We start from the raw sequence: 25,530 nt of genomic DNA, 5'->3' as shown, positions 1-25,530 counted from the left end.
GGTGTTTGTCTTTAGGGTTTGAGGCAGACTCTTGTTTGCATATGGTGGAGGACTTTACTCACTGAACACTGGGACAATCTTGTACTGTACACAAACAGTCAGCTGCGCCTTAGTGGTATTCTGAAGCCTATGAAGGTGCCTCTAAATGCCAACGCTAATCAACTGAATAATGCAGAAATATCTGAGATGACCTGTACAAACTCCTCAGCGTGTGAAATAGGGAGACAGGAAGCCTTTAGTAAATGATTGATGAGATATTGTAGATTGGCTGAGACAGGAGTTGGCATGCTTTGCCATGGCAACTCTGGTTGCTCACTGCCACAGAGATAAGATAGCATAGAGGAAAAATAGTGGACAAGCAATTAAGTAACTCAAATACATTAATGTAAATGTTCAATTGTTCCATTGTCAGAGAATGTATGGTGTGAATCACACTACACCAAGGTTTATTAGAGCTAAAAGTCAACTGACACAGTTCTCGGTCATGTAATTATTGTATTGAAGAGAATTTCTGCTGTTCTGAGGAGATAGGATTTGGCCTGTTTATTTCCACAAGAACAGATGGTCTATAAAGCAATAAAGGACAACAACAACTGTATAACAAATTAACAGTTCTATTGAAAACAAGTGCTGCAGAAAAAATGTCTGAACCATTGCTTTCACACTCCATCTGTATTCTACCATTGGGGAAGACATCCACCACAAACACTACAACACTACAACAGAGCTTAATCAACCCTTCATCTCACTTTCCCCTCTCCAGACCACAGACCTATTTGAAATGATTGAGAAGATGCAGGTAAGATGGGATTTAGCCCTCCTTTGGCTTCCTAACTTCTCCAAGCCAGGCTGTGTTGACACTAACCAGTGAATTCATCTCTATGAGATGATAGTGTTGCCGTGCCTCTCTGCTGGCTTGTCTTCTCTCTGCTCTGGACTAAAGGCCAGGAGACCAGGTGGAGGCAGGTGCAGCTGCCTGTGGATGGTTGACCACTGTCATAACAATACTCTCCTAATAATCCAGCCATGCTGCTAGCTATCTTTCTTTCAAACCACACTAACTCTGCGCCCTCGGCTGTAGGAAACAATGTCAGTAGAGGATGAGAGCACATCATAGGGAAAGAATGTTTTTGATAATACTTATCAAAATCAAGGGAACAAATGGCTCTCTCTTACTCAGTCTGAATGAGTCAGAGATGTACTGTAATAGTTAGATGGTAAGAGAGCGTCTACATACAATGTCAAACATCAACAGATACATATTTCCCTTGTAAGAGAACAAGGAATAATTGATATTCTGGGTTAGATTCTTTCTTTTTTTCATATAAGAATGTATTTGTTTGAAAATGAGAATCCTCAATAGTGTGTTTTATCAGGTGCTCTAGGAATGCCATCTCTCCATAATCACACACATCATGCAGGACCAAATACACAGCAGTGCTGTTTTATCACAACAGACAGACAGTATCAGCTAGCTTTCACATACCCACTTATGTGATGTTAGAGACCTGGTATCTATCCATTCCATACACACACGCATGCGTACACATGTTCGCCCACACACACACACACTATCCTTGGTATTTAATCTATCTACTCACTGGCTGCCCGTTTGACACTTCTTCACATAGTTTCTGGAATGATACCCTTGTCTCAGTCTCTCTCCCTAACAGCACACTGTACATCCACTGATATGTTTCTTGCATCTGCTGTGTTTTGCCTGCTGTGTATACAGTATGTGTACTGGGCTTTTTGTGTTGAAGCAGTCGGTGTGATTATGCATTTTCTATCAGTGGTAAGGATATCAATCTGATTCATGACCAGGGTTTGTAATGCAGCAGGGGAGCTGTCTTGTGTATCTGTACTGTTGCTGTGTGCTAATTATCCTTTCTGTCTATTTTTCTTTCATTCTCTCTCTCTCTCTCTCTCTCTCTCTCTCTCTCTCTCTCTCTCTCTCTCTCTCTCTCTCTCTCTCTCTCTCTCTCTCTCTATCTCTCTCAGGGCAACAGGATGGATGAGCAGAGATGTACCTTTCCTCCCCCACTGAAAGTACGACCCCCTGTCTTGGTCGGGAGACCTTGCACACACACTACCTTCATTGTCTCCCAACTCCCTGTATCTCTCCCTATCTGACTGCTGACAACCTCAAACACAGGACTGCAACATAGACTGTCAACCATGAGTTAGAATACCTAGTTCTGCTATCAGATCACCCTCTCTAGACTAACACAGTTAGATATTCTGTATGCACCAACACACCATATTATATGAGTACAATACACTTATATAATATACTGAGAGTAGCCAGAGAGTTATATTGTATCAGCACTGTCCCTGCAGCCTGCTGTATACATACTGTATACAATATAACCAGCAGATTGGGGGTTGATTAGAGAGCCATGAAGCCATCTCTTTATTAGGTCATGAGTTACATCAAAAGCCCCTTACATCATAGCCAGTTAGCCTATGCCGGTATTCCACTTTGGGTGTCTGTACCCGGGAAACAATATTGCTGACCCTGGTAGAGAGCTAGCCACATAATTATATATTCAGAGTAATCCATCCATTCAGACTACAGTATGAGATGCACAGACCAGTATCATGCAGTCATGTAATGTCCATCAGTAGAGAGAGAGAGAGAGAGAGAGAGAGAGAGAGAGAGAGAGAGAGAGTCCCCTGAAGTGTTTGTGTTTTTGTTCCTTCTGCAGACTGAGGAGGATTACATCCCCTACCCCAGTGTCCATGAGGTCAGACCCCCAGCAGCCATGTCAACACATAACTGCCACCTGCACATATTCACCAATAAAGACAAATAACATGCGGTGTCACTGTAGGTTGACTCTGCCACCTGTGTGTTCCAGGTGCTGGGCAGAAAGAGCCCCTTCCCTCTCATCCTGCTGCCGCAGTTTGGGGGCTACTGGATCGAGGGCACCAATCACGAGCTGAGGGACCCTGGTGACTATGAGCAGATCCAGCCCCTGTCCCCCACCACACGCACCAAGCTGGAGTGTAACACCACTGCCAAGATCTACAGGAGACACTTCCTGGGCAAGGTAAGGCTGATACCAATGCTTGCAGTAGAATGTGGTGTCTGTGGACATACAATGATACATTTATGATAACTATTGTTGAGTTTTGGTGATTAATGTGTTACTGAATACCCACAAAGCAACATAACAACAGGGACTGGACATAGAGACACTAGAAGCTGCAGTTAGTAAGGCTGTCAGGACTAAAACAATAACGAGGCACACACAGCAGACAAATACTGTAGAAACGGAGTGAGCTAATTAAAAGTGTTATTGTGTGTGTCTGGTGTGTGCACATGTGTGTGTGTGTGCTTGTTGTAGCATTGTGTCTGGTGTGTGTGCGTGTGTGTGTGCACGTGTGTGTGTGTAGTGTTGTGAAGGAAAAGTGTTTTCTCAGTTTTGTCTTTGCTGTGTCATCAGGAACACTTTAATTACTACTCAGTGGATGGTGCACTGGGTCACCTGGTTTTCTCCCTGAAGTACGACGTTATTGGTGACCAGGAACACCTGCGTCTGATGCTCAGGTGACACACATTTCCTCCACATCAATTCCTAATGACCCGATAGCTTTACATTGCAATGCGTGTATTTCTGCAACAGCTGAATGTCTATTCTCTGCCAATGAGAAGTGCTAAACGCTGTGTTGTGATTGATGGAAAGTTTCTATCAGAGCCAATCTGGTCTGTTTGTGAATTATATCCTCAGAGAGCTTGTCTCATGGGTCCGAGAGGCAGAGGAAGTGTCAACACTACTGTCATCTCTGCCTGATGGGACAGATGGCCTGTTTAGGCTACAGTGTGGGTGGAGGGAGGGGACACACAAAGGGGTGGGCTCGCTAGAGGATCCGGTCCGGATGCTCACCCTCTGTGACCTTCCTCTAAGAAGTGTTGCATCACATCATTTGACAGGATGTTGTTGCTGTTGTTTATGTGATCTGTCTCCCATCAGGACCAAAGTGAAAACCTACCATGATGTTATACCCATCTCCTGCCTGACTGAGTTCCCCAACGTAGTCCAGATGGCTAAGGTGAGCTCACCCATACAGATGAGCTGTGTCACATCTGGTTAATGCCATGTGTGATTTCCCACTTCCATAACATTCAAAGAGTCTACTGTATGTATTTCATGGTTGGAATCTCCACTCATAATATGTTATAAATAGTTTCCTATTTGAAATCCACAGCTTGTTTGTGAAGAGGTGAATGTGGATCGCTTCTACCCAGTCCTTTACCCAAAAGTAAGGCTAAACTCCCAGTGTTCACGTGTTCATGCTCTGTCCTTAATGTGTCTCAAAGCATTATGAGAGTGGCGATGAGCTCACAGTGGTTGTGACTGATCTGCTAATCTGTTATTCTGCTAAAGGCTTCGAGACTCATCGTCACGTTTGATGAACACGTTATAAGTAACAACTTCAAGTTTGGGGTCATCTACCAGAAGTTTGGACAGGTGAGCTGGAACAACACTTTTGTGCTTTAGCAGATGATGTAAAGAGAATGCCTCATTAGCTGCTCATTGATCATAGTGAGGGTACCATAGTCCCTCTGTTCAACCTCATCTAACTATAATTTCAGGAATCTCTGTGTGTGTCTGTGTGATCTTGATCAATCCCAAAGCACCCCTTTAATTCAAACTGGCACAAACTCCAAATAAGTTACACCGAATCAACTAACCGACATCTCACCGGCTGCATCACAGGCATGGACATCACGTGCACGGGCATTGCACTTGTATAACTGAATTAACTTTGCGTAGGATTTGAAACTGTAATGAACATTGAATATACTGGTTTATTCTCCATGACAATAGTGGAGTCGAATCACGTCAGGCATCTCTCTGTCCATGACAATCACGACCCTATTGTTTACTCTGAGGAGCTAGAGGGGCGTTGAACGTTAGGTAGAGGGCCCTTCTAGAGCCTTTGATGGAGCCTTGAGTGTGTGGAGGTCCATCTCCTCGACCTTTAAACCTGAAGGAGAGGGCCACTCTCCAGGGAGCCACCCCCCCCCCCCCCCCCCACACGGCCTGAACAACCCTGTTCTCCTCACCCAGGGAGACATTAACATGCAGGAGAGCCACTGTGTCTGGGGCCTGGAGCAACACAGCTAGAGAAATCAAGCATACACGCCACACCGCTTTTTCTCACTCTTGGAGTGGGTCACGCACACATGTTCTAGTGCCTGTGTTTAACCTCTCTAGCACACATGAGCTACAAAGACACTCTCCACTGGCTATCCAAGGCTACCCACGTATATTGTTGCTGACTGCCAGTAGTGTCAAACAAACACAGTTGCTGATGCCTACCTCCTCTGTTAAAGAACCCACATCCCTTTATCCTGAGACAGCGCCATAGATTTGCAAATGTGTTTTATCTCAGTGTTTTTTGGTGTATGTTATTCAATTGTCGGCCTTAGTTGTGCAAGCACAAAACATTTATTGTTACTGACTCTCATGTTTGGAATGGTTAATAACGGAACAGGCATTAGTGTCATCATCTGAGTGCTTATTTGATCCAGAGTAAAGAGTGCTTTGTTGAGCGGCTTTGTAAAACCTTGTTGTTCGCAGACTTCAGAGGAAGAGCTGTTTGGGAACAGTGAGGAGAGTCCAGCTTTCACCGAGTTCCTGGAGTTCATAGGGGAGAAGGTCAATCTGCATGACTTTAAAGGGTAAAATTATCGCCATCTCACACTGATCTGATTAAAGGAAACATCACAAAGGCTCTCTTTTCAAGGATGCACAGTTTGAGTGTTACTGGATCATTGTGTCATAACTCCAGATGAAGACGTTCTAGGAGGTTCCTCTAGACATGTTCCTGCGTCTGTCTAGGTTCAGAGGTGGGCTGGATGTTACCCATGGGCAGACGGGTACGGAGTCTGTTTACCACAACTACCGCAACAAGGAGGTCATGTTCCATGTCTCCACCAAGCTGCCTTTCACTGAGGGAGACACCCAACAGGTACTGAGATCTACTTACTATATCCTGCTCTACCTCTCTTATTATTCACTGACACACGAACACACTTGCACACATTGACACACATGCACACACACGCACTCACACGTATACACACAAATGAACACACACAAACAAACAAAAACACACCCACACTTAAAGAAGACAAAAGGTTTTTTATCAGAATAAGAACAATGCACCATTGCCTGTCAGGCCGTACACAATGAATAATCAGTTTCCAGCTGCTGAGGGAGGGGCGAGAGAGAGAGAGAGAGAGAGAGAGAGAGAGAGAGAGAGAGAGAGAGAGAGAGAGAGAGAGAGAGAGAGAGAGAGAGAGAGAGAGAGAGAGAGAGAGAGAGAGACAGTCGTTCTCAGTCAGGGCACATTCTCAAAACACCATTCACACACACAAGGTAAAGCACTGTATCAGTCTCGACAACGCAAGGTGTTGTTTTGCAGTTGCAGAGGAAGCGACACATAGGGAACGACATCGTGGCTATACTCTTCCAGGAGGAGAGCACCCCTTTTGTTCCTGACATGATCGCCTCCAACTTCCTCCATGCCTACGTGGTGGTGCAGGTGGTGAACCCCTGCTCTGAGAATGTCCTCTACAAGGTGCTGCCCCCCACTGTTCTAAAATGTCTAGTACCAGAGGCCATCAGTACCGAGACGGTCAGAACTCATGCGGTGTGACTGTGGTTTGTTAGGTGTCAGTGACTGCCCGAGATGACGTTCCCTTCTTTGGACCAGCCCTCCCAGACCCAGCCATTTTCAGAAAAGTGAGTTAGTGGATGTGGAGTATCAGATTTGAAGCGTTCCTGTTGATTACACACAATTTTAGTGCCATTGACCATCTCTTTCTCTCTCTTTCTTTCTTCTCAGGGTCCTGAATTCCATGAATTCCTCTTCACTAAGCTCATCAATGCTGAGTATGCCTGCTACAAAGCTGAGAAATTTGCCAAATTAGAGGTGAGTCTTCATACATGTCTTTGTGTTTTCTGTGGAAGAATTTCCATGTTCAACCTCGGAACCTACCACAATACTGCTGCTTCTTTTCTCATTGCAATGAACCTCACAATCACTCTCTAAACCTTAACCCTACACTATATACAAAATGTGTGTGTGTGTGTGTGTCTGTTGTCAGGAGCGGACACGGTCAGCCTTGCTGGAAACCCTGTATGAGGAGCTGCATTTGAACAGCCAGGCCATGATGGGCCTGGGAGGAGAAGAGGACAAGATGGAAAATGGGAGTGGAGGAGGAGGGGGATTCTTTGAGTCCTTCAAGGTAACTGGAGAGGCCAAAAGCTGGGCTAAAGGCTCCACTCTTGATTACGGCGCTTTAACCCTTTTGTTCAGAATATGCTAGTATAAGTCATAAAGACTGTCTTTCCTACTGCCTGTGTATGTAAAAAAAAATATGTGCATTACTCTTGTAACATTCCCTCAGTATAATCTTACAATGATAAGTAGGACAGTCTTTAGCATTGTTTCTTAAATGCCCCTGTGTACATGCAGGAGACTGAGGCTAAAGGCAACATCATTCAGGAAGCCTGGGAAGCAGCTCTGTCTCTGTGCTCTGCTATACTGGCCTGTAGCCATATGAAATTAGTAGCTTTCATGCCTGTCCTCATCAAGCTTCAATGTCGTTTGTTGTTGTTTCATGTTGTGTTTTGTGGCTATCTGTCGCATGCAAGTGTTGTGTGACAAATGGGATCTCCTCCTTTCCTCTCTGGCCCTCCCAGACCATTCTAGTAATGATTGGTGGAATAAGCATCCTTCTTTCTCTATCAAATCTCTCTCTCGGTCTGTCCATCCTGTCCTGGTTCTCTGTTGAGGTACATTGGGTTGTTGGTTTGGAAATCTTGTGTTTAGGCCCCTTGCCCCTGCTGACCTATTCCCCTGGTGAATGATCTTGAGGTCCCCTGGATGTGCTATCAGCTTAGTGGTTCCTCCTACCTCTGCCATGGTGTTGGACGTCCTCTAGGCAGCAGCAGCTCAGTCACCTCCTGGGTTCTCTGTGGTGGTGAGGTCAGGGTCCTGGTCCTCCCCAACCCATCCGCTTGTTTCTCAGTGTAGTGGACTAGCCTAGTGGTTGATGTTGGGATCGGTCTCTCTCTAACTCTTAGTGTCAGACAGCGGCGGCCATCTCATCGTGTCTCCTCCTCCTCTCTGTAGCGGGTGATCCGCAGCAGAAGCCAGTCTATGGACGCCATGGGCCTCAGTCTCAAGAAGACACACACTGTCTCCAGTAGTCACAGCGGCAGCTTTACCCACAACCACGCAGACAGCCCCAAATTCCCAGGGATAGTAAGTACAGTCCCCCTGCTCTGCTCTGGACTGCTCTGCTCCGACGGAAGGGAGCCTGGTTCCCTCTACCACCCCCGTACCCCCAGATGAAGCCCCCTTGTGTCCCCATGCCCCCCTCACACACCTGCCACACAACATACAATAACAGCACTAACCTCTCACAGAACAGAAATGCACAGCAGACGGCCTTACCCTAGTCCCTTGCATAGCCAAGTAAGCTAAAGTAACTGGGCACACAGTGACTTGTCTAGTTTTACTGGATGAGGGAAGGGTAGTCCCTTGGATGGAAAAACAGTTTTTGACAGTGAATGTTTTGTGATGTTTCTGTCCCCCGTGCACCTGCACTGCTCCTTAGCGTTCCCCTGCATCACCCCTGTGGAGAAACTCCATTCCAGCTGTCTGAGTGTGCATGCCAGCTACAGCTTGTGCTTGACTGTTGCTGCTCCAGGAATGACATTAGTGTATTCATAAAGCCTAACCACTTCTAACATGTTTGTATGCTGTATACTGGACCCGGTGAGTATGGTGGAGAGACTTGACCAGGGAAACACAATATTACATTGACTGTGAGGACAATGAAGTTGCACATCATCTGTCATATAATATGTTCCTGAAATGTGTCCTTCTGTTGTATGTGTCAGAGTTGTTTTAATTCATAACAGTGCTGCACTAAAAGCTCAGTGTCTCCCCCGCAGTGTAGTGTTACCTCACTACTTAGATAGGAATAAATCCACAAAGTATTTATCCACAAAAATACATAATTCATCCACAACATAGAATTCAACTAAATTAATAATTTTACATCATTAATATTGAACTAACCTGAATGTCCCTGTACTTACTGTAAGTCGCTTTGGATAAGAGCGTCTGCTAAATGACTAAATGTGACAATACTGACAGCCCGGTGACTGGGCCTTCTAACTACAGTGTAATGTGTGTCTACTGCTCCATTGCTCTCGACTCTTCCTCCTTTTCTTCCTCACAGGCCTGGTTTTCACAGCAGTCTCCTCATCCTCTCTCTGCTCTCGTTCCTCCTCTCATCTCACTGTCTGTGTTGCACCCATGATGCCCAACATTGCTCTCTCTCTCTCTTTTAACTGTGTGTGGAAATGTGTTCTCGAGCTAATTTGTGCTTTGTATTTTAATTTTATTAACTCAACTTGCTCTGCATGTAATCTCATGGTGTTTTTTATATTCTCCCTCTCTCTCTCTTTCTCTCTCTCTCTCACTCTCTCTCTCTCTCTCTCTCTCTCTCTCTCTCTCTCTCTCTCTCTCTCTCTCTCTCTCTCTCTCTCTCTCTCTCTCTCTCTCTCTCTCTCTCTCTCTCTCTCTCTCTCTCTCTCTCACTCTCCCTCTCTCTCTCTCTCTCTCTCTCTCTCTCTCTCCCTCTCTCTATCTGACTCAGTCATTGCTTGTACCAGGCAAAAGTCCCAGTAAATATGGACGTCGGGGCAGTGCCATAGGGATAGGAACGATAGAAGAGGTTCATATCTAATTCTAACTACTCTCCTCCCTCCTATCTCTTCTCCTCATTATACCACTACATCGTGACCAAATATTTGTTTCTGTTAAACAGTAAAGTACAACACCGAGATAGGCACAGGACTTCCCTCGCTTTCCCCCGTCATCAAACCTACAGTATGGCATACAGCCATATAAAACGTTAAATTCCAACCATGTTGCAAGTTAGTTCTATATTTTACAGATGGTGAGCAACAAGGGTTATCCCTGAGGAGTAACTGTCTCCATGTAACACAAACCGCTCAGAACCACTAGTTCTTACATCCAGTAGTCCTCATTAACACAACAATTAATATTAGAGTTTATGATGCTTCAGATCCTTCCTTAGTCCTCAGCCCTTTCGTCACTAATCATCCTCATATCATGCACATTTGACTGTTTTAATTGTTGCATCATGCACTCCTCAATATATATACTGCACTAATGAAAACATTGTTCTATGTGTAATTTGTGTGTGCTAATTCTTCATTTACTTAAACACTATGCATATTAATGGCTCAGAGTCCCCCCTAAAAATGGAAAAGAAATTACCCTTCAGCTCTTTGAAGCCTTGTTAGATAAAAGCCTTTTTTCAAGTCTTTATTTTGAGAGCTTACAAAGGGAGATTGAGTGAACAAAGCACTCGCTCAGAAAGCACATTTTAGTGGTAAGCCCTGGAGCGCCAGAATCCATCTTTCATCTCATGCTCTGCTCTACTCTGACTTGGTGACTGGCACTAGGGCTTGACACTAAGCCTCTCAGTGCATATTCTAATGTTTTCTTATCTGTTTAACCACTCCATGGCAGTATGGTTACCCCAAGTATAATTCAATTTTACATAAAATGTCCCCTGTGTAGATAAAACGTCTACACAGTTTATCACTGAGAATTGATAGCTCCAGTATGTTCATGAACTATTCAAATTAACACACATATATTTACCATGTAACATGACAAAACAATAACCATAGACGAGATCAAAGAGCTATAGGGCTAGGCTGTAGTTATGAGAATAACTGACATGGTTCTCACTGCCTGTCTCCTCTCCCTGACAGTCTCTCATCATTCCTGGTAAAAGTCCCACCCGGAAGAAGTCTGGTCCATTCAGCTCCAGACGCAGCAGTGCCATTGGCATTGAGAACATACAGGAGGTCCAGGAGAAAAGGTGAAAAATTGTTCACCAATATTTTGCAGGTTGTCACAGTGGAAGTAAGAAATAGATGCCTAGCTGACAGAAACAACCTCATGTCTCCAACAGGTACTGTAAAAACAGCTAAACTGTATCCCCAAATCTCTCTCCCCTCCTCCCCAGCAGTAGAGAGTTTTCTCTATGTACACAGAAGACCCCAGACAGTGGTCATGCTTCTCAGGACCCAAAATCAGAAGACTCATCTAATCAGAGCTCACCTGAGGTACTCACAACAAAGAACTGGTGAGTTGACTAAACTAAAATGTGGATTTAGACCAGTGTCTCATACCAAATATATAATTTACATAAGTATATTCCTCATGATTGTGATTAACCCAGAGTGTAGTTCTTCTCTCTGTGGCAGGGCCCCATCCATCCCTGAGGGTCATGACCTCTCCCGCTCCTCCTCTAACGCCAGCAGCTTTGCCAGCGTGGTGGAGGAGAACGAGACAGAGGCCACTGAGGATTATGACACTGGAATGGTGACTATCAGGGCCTGTGTGTGTCTGTGTGTGTTTGTGTGTTGTTCTCTCTCTTACTTCTGTCTGTCCCTCTGTTTCCCAGGAGAGTCTCTCGTCAGCAGGGACACCACACAAGCGGGACTCATTCACTTACAGCACCTGGCTGGAGGACAGCATGAGCAGCACCAGCAACACCAGCCGAGGCAGCTCCCCAGGTGAGTCAGGTCCCCAGGTGAGGCAGCTCCCCAGGTGAGTCAGCTCCCCAGGTGAGGCAGCTCCCCAGGTGAGTCAGCTCCCCAGGTGAGGCAGCTCCCCAGGTGAAGCAGCTCCCCAGGTGAGGCAGCTCCCCAGGTGAGTCAGCTCCCCAGGTGAGGCAGCTCCCCAGGTGAGTCAGCTCCCCAGGTGAGGCAGCTCCCCAGGTGAGTCAGCTCCCCAGGTGAGGCAGCTCCCCAGGTGAGTCAGCTCCCCAGGTGAGTCAGCTCCCCAGGTGAGGCAGCTCCCCAGGTGAGTCAGCTCCCCAGGTGAGGCAGCTCCCCAGGTGAAGCAGCTCCCCAGGTGAGGCAGCTCCCCAGGTGAGGCAGCTCCCCAGGTGAAGCAGCTCCCCAGGTGAGGCCTGACAGGGGGGCTCCAGATCCTTGGATCAGGTGGTAATCAGGTGTGATTCTGTTGTTATTTTTTAGGTTAAGTAGACATGTTGTTCATCCCCCAGGACCTGGAAAGCATGATGGAGGGAAAGGAACAGAGATACGGATCAAGCTGGAACGGCCACAGGACCATGACTCCTCATCGGTAAGACCATAACTCAGGGCTGGCAACTCTCACGGTTTCGCCGTGTGACACACACATTTCAACCATTTCTCACACTCTCACGCCACACATTGTATATCTCACGCTGAAAAGGCAATGCCAAACAAGTAGCCAAGCTAACGTTGTAAACAGTAACGGACTAGGCGTTAACTCAGGTTAACGGAGTGAAGCATCATTGACGTGCAAACAGCCGTGTAAACTTGCCAGTGAAGCTTGTGAAAGCTCGCCTCGGGGTGGGGGGGGAGGTTGGGTGGGGGGTGGGGTGCTACCAAATCTCATGCCAAGGTTTTTTGGAAAAGTTGGCAGCCCTTTATAACTCTTCTGGTCTTCGACTGAACCCCTTCCTGTTCAAACGCCAGCTCTTACCTTGCACGACCTCCAGTCAACAATATCTATGTCTTTTCCTTCTCTATAACCCTTGTTGTCGTAACGCAACACTTTTATCCTGGCATGTACCATGAATGCATGGAAGTATTTGCATTGGTTGTACTATAACAGTGTACTGTAATGTCAGTCGCTGTGGTGTACGGTGCTGTCTTTGCTCTTGTGTGTGCTGTGGTAAATGTTCTTTACCTTCCACTTGCTCTCTGTGCATCTTTGTGTTCAGAATTGTTAGCCCCACCTGGTTGTGTCCTGGATGTTCATCTACAGGTTAGCCTTCTCTTTCTTGTATAAAGGCTTTTTCACCACTAGGGGGCAGTAATGGTTAGATAGAGATTACCAAAATGTAAGACAAAGGCCAACCTGTATATCTGTTTTAAAGTATAACCACAACGCAGACTTATTTAAACTATGACAGAAAAAAGATTGAGAAGTATCCAATCAGATGATCTGTATACCACCTCTTATTTAGCTGTGTCTACCTGTAGCAAATGTCTGTTTTGTTTCCAGCATTCCCATAAAACACAACACCTCCGGGAGTTAAGACGAGCGAGGGCTTTCGCTGAGACCAATGACGAGGAGGACGAGGAGGACGAGGAGGACGAGGAGGCGGAGTCTGGCAAGTCTGCTGGTCAGTGAAGCTGGAGCGCCCGTACCCAGAAGCCTTGGGGCCGTACCTGGAGACCACACAGAGGGGCCCACTTTTGCACAGTGCTGTTTCTTTCAGTTCACTCACCTCTTCACATATCTAATGCCTGGTTTTATCTGTTCTATCCAACCTGTGTTTCCAAAGCAAAGTTTTGTTCATGAAGTGAAATAACTATGTTTGCCAAAATGTTGCTTTTGGTTCAGTTAAGGCCTACTATAGATTTGCACAGATCACACATGTCAAAGACAGTGAACTCAATCAGAGATTGGTCTGTGTTAACATCTGGATGTCATGACACTGCGGCTGTGTGGAAAGGTCTGTATTGCAGTTCAACACCATTTTGCTCAATTGACATCTCTAATGTCTAAAACCAAATATCCAAAACCAGATGTGAGATTTTTTATTAAAAGTCTCTTTTAATTCTTAGTTGTTGAATGCTGTTTAAAATGTCAGTGATTTTCAGAGTTAAGTGATTGTAGTTTGTCTATTAGCATTTGGTTCATCAAATATCTGTGTAGAACTCTACATCAAAACATTCTCAGCTAAGGACTGGATCCTCTCTCCTCATACACTAGACCTGAGTCTTTGTTTTTAGTAAATGCCAAACCTCATACTCTAACTTAAGCGGGGATACATGAATGAATGCAATGACATAGCCTTAAAACTGGAATATTAATTTTAATAAACCATTCTAAATTGGTTGTATCTTTACTTTTTACTAGCATGGTCTTTTAGCAGTAATGGGATGGTGGTTTCTGATTGAATGGGAATTGATCCGCATAGTTTTGAGTACTTGATTCTTACTGATAATGTACAATTTTATTATTATGAGCCATTCTCTGAAACAGCTTTGCACTTTCCAACTATTAGATCGTTGTGAGCTAAATGCAGGTATAGCTTTGCACTTCTACTGTGTTCGGGGTATTTTGTACATTTCAAGCATGCTATGTCTGGAAAACACATCAATGCACAATGTTTCTTTACACATCCAATTAACCAATCAAATTGATCAATAGTGACTGTCTCCCAGGTTGAATCAGCTGTACACTGTTGTCATTGTGTTGTAATTTGTGTTTTCATTTATTTGGGGTGTGTTGTGCCTGTTAAACTCCACTTGTGAATCTGATTCAAAGTTGGCTTCTACAGTATGTCCATGAGAGAGATGGCCAGAGTCAGTGATACAGTAGGTACTCAGTATGTGTAATATCTGAAGTCTGTAGACCGTAGAAGGTCAGCATACAACGTGTCAGATTGGAATTAAATACAGATAATTACAAGATACTTTCTATTCATATACTGAACTGAATTGAACTTTGCCAAATTATCCAAGTGTGTGGTTTATTTTATCAATGGTGCCCTTACCTTTCTAAATACATTTTGAACGTTTTTAAAGAAAAATACTTGCATAATTGTCTCAGTTAAAAGTTTGCATTGCAATAAAAAGTGACCTAAGTTGCATTATGAGATGACAAACAAAGAGTTAAAGGGAGAACAAATTGTGTATATCCATCTGAAATGTTTATAGAATTGCCTTTCTGATATTATCTATGTCATCCTTTACCTTTGGGCTCAAATCTGCTTTATACGCAAAATTTGGAAGTCACTTTGGAAATTATACGTTTTTGTTTATTAGATACACAACATGTGTCAGGTAAACAACACAACTGTATAGACCTGCTGTGTACTGTATTTATTTTTTTCAATGCTCAAATGGTAACCAATTAAGGAATGTCCTACGAATAAATTATTTAATGCCACCAACTAAGTCTCTGAAAGTAGAACATTCTAAAAGTGGAGAGCCTTTCTCTGCTTATATAACTGTACTGTACCATATTGACCAGAAAACCATCTAATATTAATGAGTTGGAAAAATATAAAATAGATACTATCCTATGTGATATAAAGCTGAGACTGACAGTAGGCTATATTTAATTTTCAACAATGTACCGGTAATCCCAATGCCTGATATGTAGTATGTTATGTATTTATTTGATTTCGGAATGATAAAAAAAGATTACACTGGTGTCTTGGTATTCTAGTGCCCTCCAGTGGTGTAAATGTAGACTTGCATATTGTTACTGTGAGTAAATGTGCTTATGTGGTCGTTTTTCATCGTCAAAAGGAGAGCAAAGCACAATGTCATGCAGCATCAGGATAGGTTACTGTATTTGTGACCACTGCTTCAGTGTGATCCACACAAATGATTGTATTTGTGTTTTTGTTTGTTGATAAAGTAGTGAATTCCTGTCAAAGATGATCCTGTGTACAATATGGTTCTCCCTGTTTGTAAATAACCGTGTGAAAATTAAATAAAGTACATGAGCTAAGTCAGACGTGTTCAGTTCCACTCATTCATAATTTCTCTGAGTGCTCTTTGAATGAGAATTGAAACCCTGGCATTGCACACTAACTAGGCTTCTACTCGTACATTCACGCTACCGGAATAGTGCATATTCGTAGCTAACGTAAAATATTTGTTTTGCTTTGATACAAAGATCCCTCTTCCCTTTGGCATTGTAATTGAGCTTCATTTTTAACGTTGGGATGCCGTTATGATTATATAATTGGCTTGGCCTGAAAGGCTTTTTAAAAGAATATATAAATAATTATATTCTTAAAGCGAAATACTAACAAGGAACCAAGTACCTACAGTTTGAAGCCGGAAGCTGAGGGAACACGTATCCTGTAGGAACCGGATGTAATAATTGGAAGTCACATTGGAGGTGGCGAAAGCTTTTTTGGTTTACACCGGCTGGGTAAGCAGGCGATATAAAATAAAATAGAGAAAATACATAATCAGACAGTAAATTACGTATATAATTAATTGACATAGCGGCACATATATATGTGGATATTCAGAATATATTCCCCACCATTATTTGCAGGGTGAGACTCTAGTTCGTTAATCGAAGTGCATAGCCAGTTCGCTCGAATTAGCAATGAAGCTAACAGTAACTTTTAACGTTTGATAGACCCGGCATTGGCATCTCAGTCGCTTACATTTTTTGGACTGTTTGGATTGCTAAAACTAAAAAGGTAGCATGTTTGTTTCTGCTGTTTAACATTTCCCTTCTGTCTAGGAAACGAAGCCTACATATATATTCCTGATGACGTCAAAGGATAACAGTGGACAATGTTAATGTCAAGGGTAGTCCCTCGCCTCAGTCTCCTATGCCGAGTGTCTGGTAAGTTGACTACATGAGATGTTTGTTTGCTTGTCAATGTTAATTTGTATCCTCATGTCAGCATTATATTACTTCCTAATATCCAGGCACACTTCAGGTACAAGGACAACTACATAGTGGATCTGTTCCTGTCCTTGCTGCCTGCTGCCCCTTCTTAAATGGTAAACTCAGAAACTACTCAACTGCAGCAGACAACACACAGCCTCCGCGATGGGTCCAGCTTGAGCCAGAACTGGAAGAGGCACTTGTGCCTCGTAAAATGTCTGTGAGCCCTCTTGAAAGCTGGCTCTCCCTGCGGTACTGTCTTCCTCCCCTGATTGAAGCTCCCCAGACCCTGGAAGATGGGGAGCTAACGGGGGAGACCAAAGTACTCCCTCCCTTGACAGTTCCTTTTCTGGATAATGGGGAGAACTCAACTCCTCTAAACTGTAAAAATGTTCTGGAGATCCGACGGCGTAAAATGAACCGTCACAAATACAAGAAGCTGCTGAAACGTACAAAGTTCCTAAGGAGGAGAGTGCTGCATGGCCGGAGGAAAAGGAAGCAGGTGAGTTATCTTTCTGGCACAGAGAAAGGATGTTATGTTGTTTTTAATTAATAAGCTAAAGACTCATTTAGGTTTGTTTTATTTTGATCATACATGACTCAACTAAAGCTTTGCTACTACTTTGCTTTCTCCAACATATGTGGAATAGTTAATCAGCATTACTATTATAATTGAGGGAAATCAAAGAGGCTAGTGTTCCCATAGGGATGTTTACCTGAACTACTGATTCACTGTAACTGTGTTTGTTTATAGAAGCGCTTTGAAAAGGATCTGGAGAGGATATGGACTCGAGCTGGACTAAAGAAGGCTCCAGAAGGATGGACCACACCTAAGATCTTCATTAAACAACAAGGAAATAAAAATGACTGAAAACCTGATTTAAACCCGCAAGCAAGGTTTTACATATCTGTCCCAAAGCAGACTTACACACCCCAGTCACACAATACTGGTTCATATTACTCAATACCACAGTACCTGGTGCTCTTCTGGTTTGAGTCATCGGTGTACACTTTAACCTACCTCTGCACTCGCTGTGCCCAGGTATAAACAGTCAATAAAGATATGTGTGAAATGTACAAGTCATTGGCCTGATGTCATTATTTGCGTGCAAAATATTGTACATTTGTCGTAGCCCATATATTGTTGTTGAGATTCGTTAACAGTGGCCGCGTCCTGTAGGCTACCTGTTCAAATGTAGCCGCTTTTCTAGCGCAAGGATGGCGGACGTTTTCATCGCAATGTGCAAATGGAGGTGAACATTAGTCTTCTTACCCTGTCTTGAGTATCATTCTGTTCATGATTTGGTGTTTTTAAACCAAAAATATTCCTAAAACGCATGCGGCCCAACCTTAGCACAGGCTAATTTAGAAAAAAATCCCATTCATCTCATTGAACGGGATGCATGCCCGACAAGTGTAGTATTTCAGACAAGCGGAGGCGGGGCATACCGTCGGTCTATCCACTGTAGATGAATCTCTTTTAGTTGGCTTTAGCAAACGAACTTACTTAGGTAGTCGGTCTCTATTCCTTGATGTTTATGCAACGGTGGAAGTGCATTCCCATTGTATTTAGTTAGTTTTTGGAATCCAACTGGTTAAAGGACTGACAAAAGACATGCCTCCTCTACCTCAAAGTAAGTCAACATAAATACACATTTTTAAATAATCTGTTTCTTCTTACCCTGATCTAACGAAGGCTCTTAAAAATGAAGGAATCATACAGCAAACTGCAATAGTATAAGACAGCAACATGTGGCCTTTTAATGAATTTGTAAACTTTTTTAAGGTGCTGAGATAGCTACCATTTGACCCACATATAGGGCCTGCATTGTATGTAATGTGAACAGTTTGTTTGCTGAAAAGAAACCGTAAAACTATGGGCATAATATCTCCCAGTGTTTGTCTTGCACTGAATGTGTTTTGAGTTAACTGCGGTCAGAGTTGGGGAGTCAGCACAATCCTTGTAGCCAGTCATTATGTGTCAGTAATGAGTGTTTCATCGTCGTACTGCTTAGACTCAGGCTAATGTGGAGGGGGAATACCAAGTCACTGAGGACTGTAATTTTGCTGGTTAGCCTAATGCAGCTACTAATGACTTAATGAGCACTAAAAGTAAAGTAGCATTTTTCTCTTTTTGTTGTTTCTTATACATTTTACTAATACTCTCTTACTTAACAACCAATGGAAGGGAGAGTGACCTGCTTTCCTCTCAAACAGCCACCACGGGGCAACAGGTGAAATCAGGAGACTAGGTACTCAGTAAATGCAACTTAAGAGTTTGTGTGCAGATCCTCATCTGGACTGATTCCATCCACATCAACAAAGCTCATGAAATGCCCCCAGAGTTAAGCGTTTCCCTCAATGTCTCCATGTGTGTTTGTCTGAATCGTTATCTTGACAGGGTTTGATAGAGTCTGTTGAGAACAACATTCTCAACATCAGAAACAGAAAATGTCTAGAACATGTTTTTTGTTACAAAAATAAAATATTTGATTTGGCCTGAAATTCTAGTCACTTTGATGATGACAGTGATTACATCTGGTAATTAACTAACATGTTGTTAAGTAAGCTTCCTGAGTCTGCAGAAAAGACAGGTTGCTTTGAGATTAAATGCTTTGAGACTTTGTTCATGTTCTTGCTGCCCTCAATCCATTTCAAGTCTTCCAGCACAGTTAGTTGTATATGGTTGTGACTTCTTCGTCAGATTCAAATGTAATTTCATAAAGCATTTTTTATTTGGGAAGTGCCATTCAGCATACAGTTTGTTAATAGCATTGTTGTTATTCATTCATGTGAAAATTGATTTGAGGATTTTGGAATGGCAGATGAGGCGATATATCACTGACTCGTGAGTTGGATATGGATACATAGCATGACCAAATTATAATTTAAACACACGGCTTTGCTTTAATACCTTCAACACACCACCCCACCACACTGACCACACATACTTTATTTATTGAAACTGAAAGGAGATATCTGGTCTCTGTTTATTAATGTGCTAAAAGAGAGAACACAATTGCACCAGTCCTTCTATGGTGCTCGTCTGTGACAGTGGCTCCAGTGCTACAGACTGTGTGCTCCCCAGGTCAGGACCAGGGATCTGACAGAGGAGAGCGGGGGATGAATAGAGGCTCTTTGTGACTGGGCTGTATGCCTCTCCACTGGCGCTTAGGTAAACAGCAGACGGAATAGCACTCAGGAAAGATCTGAGTTAGAAATTGCTGGAGGACATTCTCTAGTCTGAAGGCAGCAGAAATAATGAAATTCTTTAGTAGCCTATCACATAATCCAGTCCTGATTTTGTGTGTACACACTGATTAATCAATGTTTCCCTTCAATAGTTGTCTTTGTTGTTGTTTTCTCTGGCACCGTATTATAAAATATTGTAAAGGTATATCTATATGAATATACTGTATTGGTAATTGCTGCAGTCACTACTATGAAATAAGATAAGGAGAACATTTATTTCTGATTGTTTACATTTCAGTTTTGGGGGTCTGCCTCTTAGCCTGTGGTAAGTCCAAATATTTCTTACTGCGGTGTACATTTACAAAATAAATCCTGACAGTGAGTCTCCGCCTTCTGTCATGTACACTCTGGAAAGCTGTGTGTGTGTGTGTTGGAACAGCTTGGGCCCAGAGCAGCAACAGCAGGCTGGGGGTGGTGGTGGAGACCAAGAACCTGACCATGCCGGCAGGCTCCCAGGCCGTCCTGCCTTGCCACAGCCCTCGCATGATCTGGACCCGTGACCGCCTCAAGGACCGCCAAAGGGTGGTCCACTGGGACCTGGTTCGCACAACACCAGAGTACTCTGTGGAGCGGATCCTGGACATGTCCCCCGGTGCCAACGAGAGGGTCTACAACGGTTTCAACAAAGGCCGCATAACCATCCCCAAGTCAGCCTTCAGTGATGGGAACTTCTCCCTGATCATTAACAGTGAGACACCCCTCCATGTTCCCTCTCTAACCTTTTTTGGGACCCGTTAGGTTTATGGAAGATGTTCTGTGAATGTCTATTAACTAATCTTTGGCTCCTCTAGATGTGGGAACAACTGATCGAGGTGTTTATACATGTAACCTGCATCATCACTACTGTCAGATCCACCAGTCTATTCAAATACAGCTCAACGTTACCAAATCAGGTGAGCCACATGGATTTAGGACCCAAGTATGAGAAAAGGAACTATTAGTACCAGAAAGTAGTCTATAGAAGTTATTTGACCTATCTATTTTACGTGTTTTGTTTCAGCCCGTAAGGAGAAGCGCTTTTGGGACGGAGAGAAGACAGTGTTTGTGGTGCTGGTTGGCAACTCGGTGGTGCTGCCTTGTGTCAACCGGCGCCCACTATGGAGGGAGGGGCTCCAGGAAGACCAACAGCAGGTGGCACACTGGGATTTCCAGCCCCCAGGGGTGCGTCCTGACGGGGCAGACCGCCTGGTGGACCTCTACGCCTCTGGGGAGAAGCGCGAGTATGGAGCGCTGTTCCCCCGGAACAAGATGAGTGTGGCGGAAGACGCCTTCTCCGTGGGGGACTTCTCCCTGACCATCTCTGACCTGCTGCCTGTTGATAAAGGCCTGTACTCCTGCCACCTACACCACCACTACTGTGGCCTGCACGAGAGACGCATCTTCAGGTTGAATGTGGGGCCGCCTCTGCCCACCATACTGCCACCTGTCATCACCACGCCCCCCCATGCACTCCCCAACAATGAGCCTGGCAATAAGGGTATGAGACTCCTCACAACACGTTCAAGCAACCAGTAATGCTTCATTTATACTATAGGATGTTCCTAGGATTGCAGTGTTGTTGTGTCTTTATGAACCAGTGTCTCTCTTTTTGTTCTTTGACCTTCCTGCCTCTACAGCTGTATGAATTGGGAAAGCAGAGTGATTGTGTACTGTGAGAACACTGTTCTGGGCTGTTCCGACTTGTTTTTATGGGTCATATTTATGTGCATATTTGGTCTTTTAAGTCAGAGCTTCTTGTTGCCAGATTTCTCCTCCAACCTTTCTGCTGTCCTTTCCCGGCACAGAGAGAAGGGAGAAGATAAAAGAGGGAATGGAATAGTGGTAAAACGATGGAATTGAGAAAACAGATGGAGAAAGTGATAGAAAGGAGAATTGTTTTTAGTAATGGATCACATTCAGGCACACAGTGATGTAAGAGGAATTTATAGATTGGTGTGTGAAAAAAAGCAAAGTGTGTTTTGGTGCATGACTGCTCTGTACTGCCTGAATTGTCATTAATTGGCCTGAATGGTAGTGGTCTCATTTTCTTTGGAGTGTTTTCATTTTCCGTCATTGAGCAATTTAGTTTATAGGAGCCATTTTCTCTGCGGTGACTGGTGCTGTTAAGAAAGTTTAGGGAGAGTGTGGCGGAATACAACTGGGATATTTTAGTGTCTCCACCTCGTGTCCCTATTTTTTCCATGATATTATCCATCAGTGTGTGTCGACTGTGTGTATGTAACTGTCTTTCCCCACACTCTTTAGCTTCTGCTGGTGCCTCTCTGGTCTAGGCTTGTTTATCAGCAGTCAGAGGAAGTTTGCTACATCTGCTCAGCATCTGGGCCAGCTGAGACATGAAAGAGAGCAGCAGGGGTGAGGGGCCTGCCAAATGTGTTCCCGTTACAACCTCCTTCTCCCTTTTAAAGGAGCGCAGCCCCGTTTTATAGCCTTGTGTGCTGTGCACAGATATCCACGTTGATCAGTCCAGCCTCAGTTATCTGGTTCAATCTTTGCTACTTAGCTTACCTCCTATCCCTGGTCTACTTTTAACTGGTAAACCCAACCAGGTATTATCTCTGCCTACAGCCCTTGACAATCAGGTTTAATTACAGAAATCCTTAAAGATTGGTACTGTTACACTGTAATAATTTACGGCAAGTCCATAGCATTCCTGAGTGACCGCAAGACTGCCTGAAAATGTCATCCGCATCAACCTATTAAAAACAGTCATCCTCCTGGAGTAAATGAAGATGCCCACTGACAGCTCATTGACTTGCTAATGAATCCCTTCCAACCCCACTAGAACCACACAGTGTAACCTCTGCACAGCACGTGTCAGACAGCGATTAACATGGATGTTGCTGTCTGATCTGTCAGGAAAATGGAAATAGGCACCAGCTGAGGGAGCAGTAGAACTGGGCTGTCTCTAATTGTTCTCCAGAGATGGTGACCTTGAACGTGACATTGCAGTTTCATGCATATTAAGTATAGCCAACATTGACAGGTGATAATCACTAATCTGTCCACTAATGACTTATGCTGAAGTCAACTTGTTCAATTCAGCTGGTGGTTTTTACAAGGTCAGAGAATGTTTTATCTGTTTCGAAGGTGATCCCTTGCTGTAGTTTGAACATTATGCAGGTTAGCACTGTTATCTCATACTGCAGAGTCTGGGCTCTGAAGGTATGTCGTTTAGACAGCAAGCACTCGGCCCACTGTGAGGAAGTTTCCTCAGGATTCACAAGCTAACCTAAAACAGCCATCCACCAAGGGAGATAATGACAATCATTTATTCTCTGCCCTGCCCTTCATTGGCTCTTCAGTGTGCTAAACATGTGTTAACCACATATTGAGGCCTCAGTACTGTTGTTCTGTGTTGATTGATAGGTATAGGTAACTATTACTGTATGGAGGTTGGAACAAGTCCCGACCAGTGGCAGAATGCTGTGTATTGCCAAAGGGGAAGGAGGTGCTGATGAAATAACTAAGCAGAAATTGAGATAATTTGTAATTGCTAGTTCTTACTTTTACAATGTGTCCCTTTCTCTTCCCCCTGTCTGTTGATGTTGTTGTTGATGTTAATTACAGAGTTTTGTTCCTAATCGAGCTGCCAGACGCCATATGTGTCTGCCTGTGTGGACTGTTTAGACAGGTCAGTCTGACTGGTAAAGCGACGGAGAGGTTGTCAGGGGTGGAAAAATCTGCTTTTCTGTGTTTATGAGAAGTAAATAAGTGGAAAACCTTTTTTTCAGACTTACTGTCTAACCACACAACAGAATGTCTACCCATTCCCCTCCTTCTTTCTCTCCCTCTCTTCTTGGTCAGTCTGTATTTTTCTGTGTGGAGAAAAAATAGCAGCTGCATGACATCAGGTCTGGAAGTCATTACCAATGTGGAGCTTTTGGACATTTAACTCTTACTCCTCCCTCCTCCTTTTCTCTCTCTGAGAACAAAAGACAGGCAGCTCAAGCCACTAGGGGGAGCACATTTGGATTAATGTTAATAATCTGTGCTTTAATGTCAATCATTCCTTTAAATGGCATGTCAATTTGTTTGTATATCTAAGCATGACAAACGAATCTGTGTACAGTTACATTCTGTAGATATAGATAGATAGAGTGGTACTGGACCAATGATGTCCTTGTGTTTTCTCAACATCCAGGTCATGAAGAGGTGGCGAGACCTCGGGTGGTCAACGTCATCCTCCCTGAGCCCCGAGGTCATTTCCTCCAGCAGCTGGGCTACATCCTGGCAACCTTCTTACTCCTGGCCTTTATCGTCACAGCTGTGATCGTGCTCACTCGACGACGCAGAAAGAGAGGTACTGTGTGTGAGTGTCCATTGTCTCCTCTCAGTTATGTTCTAGCCTCTCTTGAAGATATATCCTCCATTCCATATTATAATCAACAGAATATATTATTCGACGTACACGCATCTCTGTGTGTTAATGTTCTGCGTGTGTGTGTTCTTCGTGTTATTCAAGGGCTGGAGTATGACCTGCGCAGGTCTGAACGGTAAGAACTCATCTATTTCGTATCATTATTTCCTCACCTCACTCATCACCACTACGCAGGCATCATTCACTAGACGTCGGATCTGACCTCTGACTCAACCAGTCATTATCTCCCACTCTTACTGTTGAACAGGGGTCAGATGACCAGTGGAGGTGACATATCATTGGACACTGCCGAACAGAAGACTTGCAATCAGGAGCCTCTGAATTCAGGTGAGCACACCGGCTGCTGCCGGCTTTAGCCTCACACACAGGCTGCAGGAGTCGAATAGCAGGCTCATGGGCACAGCTACATCAGATCATATAATGATGCTACCCTTTTAACCTTGTGGGCTCTCTATCTGCATAGATTACAAAAACAATTTACTGAAGGAGAGAGACCAAATTTCCAAAGACTGCAACAAAGGTGAGTCTATGTGGCAGTATGGAAAATTATGAATATGAATCTCCTTACAGCAAAATTAATTACAAAAAAACTATTTTTACTCTCCAACATATACAATTATGTATCTCTTACTTTCTCTCCCTCCCTCTCCAAATGTCCCTTCTCTGTGTGTGTCTCCTGATTTTAAAGACATGGATGAGAAGTTGTGGAAGTGAGTGTGGAGGTAAGTTGCCACTGGCCGGTCCAGGGCAGATTAAGGAAGGGGAAGAGTGATTTAACCGAAGAAGAAATGTTGACGATGACAGAAGAGATGATGTCTCTGTGATGATGTACTATCACTTTTCTATCAAGTTTCTTTTTTTTCTTTTTTTTATATAATTTGATCTCTGTATTTGTATTCTGATCTGCTGTTATTTCAACATGGCTAAGAATTTATGGGATTTCTTTTAGATTTTTTTCCCAAGATCTGTTAATCCGTGAAAGTTTTGTAATAATTCTGTCGATCAGGTATTTTCTGTCAACATAAATAATGTACTCTACTGGGACACTACCTTACCCTTGTATGCAGTACAACAATTTGATCACTGTATGACTACCTTTTCTATTACTGTATGGCTTCCTTTTTAGCGTTGAATCAGATATATCAAGCTCAAAACTCATTCACTATGTTTATTGAAATATTTTCTCATTTAAATTTTGCACAAACCTTGCTGTAATGAACAATTGGCCTTCACTATAATTGATTAATGAGTTAAGATCATGGACCATGTATAAAGGCTGACTAAACTCAGGAAATAAAGCCTTGTAAGGAATCGATTCATCATTGTGTGTGTTTTACTTTAGCCTATGGTAACTTGTTTGTAATATTAATAGCCTATGTTGCTAAGAGTTCCATGGT

The 25,530-nt window shown here is 43.6% G+C and overlaps 3 protein-coding genes across 21 annotated transcripts in view; all 3 read left to right on the top strand.

Moving 5' to 3' along the window:
• The window catches only part of rap1gapa (RAP1 GTPase activating protein a), a 50,169-nt gene extending 34,565 nt beyond the window's left edge, over positions 1–15,604 (top strand). For 3 of the 18 annotated variants that reach the window (XM_062459428.1, XM_062459412.1, XM_062459426.1), the window contains 21 exons: positions 2,002–2,049; positions 2,709–2,747; positions 2,862–3,053; positions 3,450–3,553; positions 3,978–4,056; positions 4,213–4,266; positions 4,392–4,475; positions 5,592–5,692; positions 5,853–5,982; positions 6,439–6,594; positions 6,687–6,758; positions 6,862–6,948; positions 7,124–7,264; positions 8,155–8,286; positions 9,692–9,769; positions 10,842–10,951; positions 11,099–11,218; positions 11,322–11,457; positions 11,540–11,651; positions 12,146–12,225; positions 13,135–15,604. In XM_062459428.1, the coding sequence (XP_062315412.1) occupies positions 2,011–2,049; positions 2,709–2,747; positions 2,862–3,053; positions 3,450–3,553; positions 3,978–4,056; positions 4,213–4,266; positions 4,392–4,475; positions 5,592–5,692; positions 5,853–5,982; positions 6,439–6,594; positions 6,687–6,758; positions 6,862–6,948; positions 7,124–7,264; positions 8,155–8,286; positions 9,692–9,769; positions 10,842–10,951; positions 11,099–11,218; positions 11,322–11,457; positions 11,540–11,651; positions 12,146–12,225; positions 13,135–13,263 (2,175 nt within the window). In that variant the 5' untranslated portion in view covers positions 2,002–2,010 and the 3' untranslated portion in view covers positions 13,264–15,604. The other 15 variants (XM_062459416.1, XM_062459425.1, XM_062459421.1 and 12 more) reach the window with 14 other exon arrangements.
• A 308-nt stretch (positions 15,605–15,912) lies between these two features.
• aurkaip1 (aurora kinase A interacting protein 1) lies at positions 15,913–17,583 on the top strand. Its single transcript, XM_062458158.1, has 4 exons — positions 15,913–16,029; positions 16,354–16,458; positions 16,545–17,005; positions 17,258–17,583. Exons 2-4 carry the CDS (start codon positions 16,407–16,409, stop codon positions 17,372–17,374), a joined length of 630 nt encoding a protein of 209 aa, XP_062314142.1. The 5' UTR covers positions 15,913–16,029; positions 16,354–16,406; the 3' UTR covers positions 17,375–17,583.
• A 398-nt stretch (positions 17,584–17,981) lies between these two features.
• On the top strand, positions 17,982–25,448 carry LOC134018986 (matrix remodeling-associated protein 8-like). 2 transcript variants are annotated; one of them, XM_062459410.1, is made up of 10 exons: positions 17,982–18,137; positions 19,994–20,020; positions 20,135–20,443; positions 20,547–20,648; positions 20,756–21,232; positions 23,897–24,055; positions 24,218–24,248; positions 24,381–24,460; positions 24,597–24,653; positions 24,822–25,448. In XM_062459410.1, the coding sequence occupies exons 1-10, from the start codon at positions 18,119–18,121 to the stop codon at positions 24,845–24,847; spliced, it is 1,287 nt and encodes a 428-aa protein (XP_062315394.1). In that variant the 5' UTR covers positions 17,982–18,118; the 3' UTR covers positions 24,848–25,448. The 2 variants fall into 2 exon arrangements, with proteins under 2 accessions (XP_062315394.1, XP_062315393.1); XM_062459409.1 differs by having other exon boundaries at positions 23,897–24,064.
• Positions 25,449–25,530: the final 82 nt, after the last annotated feature.

This window comes from Osmerus eperlanus, chromosome 4 (assembly GCF_963692335.1).
Source record: "Osmerus eperlanus chromosome 4, fOsmEpe2.1, whole genome shotgun sequence".
Lineage (NCBI taxonomy): Eukaryota > Metazoa > Chordata > Actinopteri > Osmeriformes > Osmeridae > Osmerus > Osmerus eperlanus.
The sequence above is the reverse complement of the archived record's forward strand: the minus strand, read 5'-3'. Positions and strand labels throughout refer to the sequence as shown.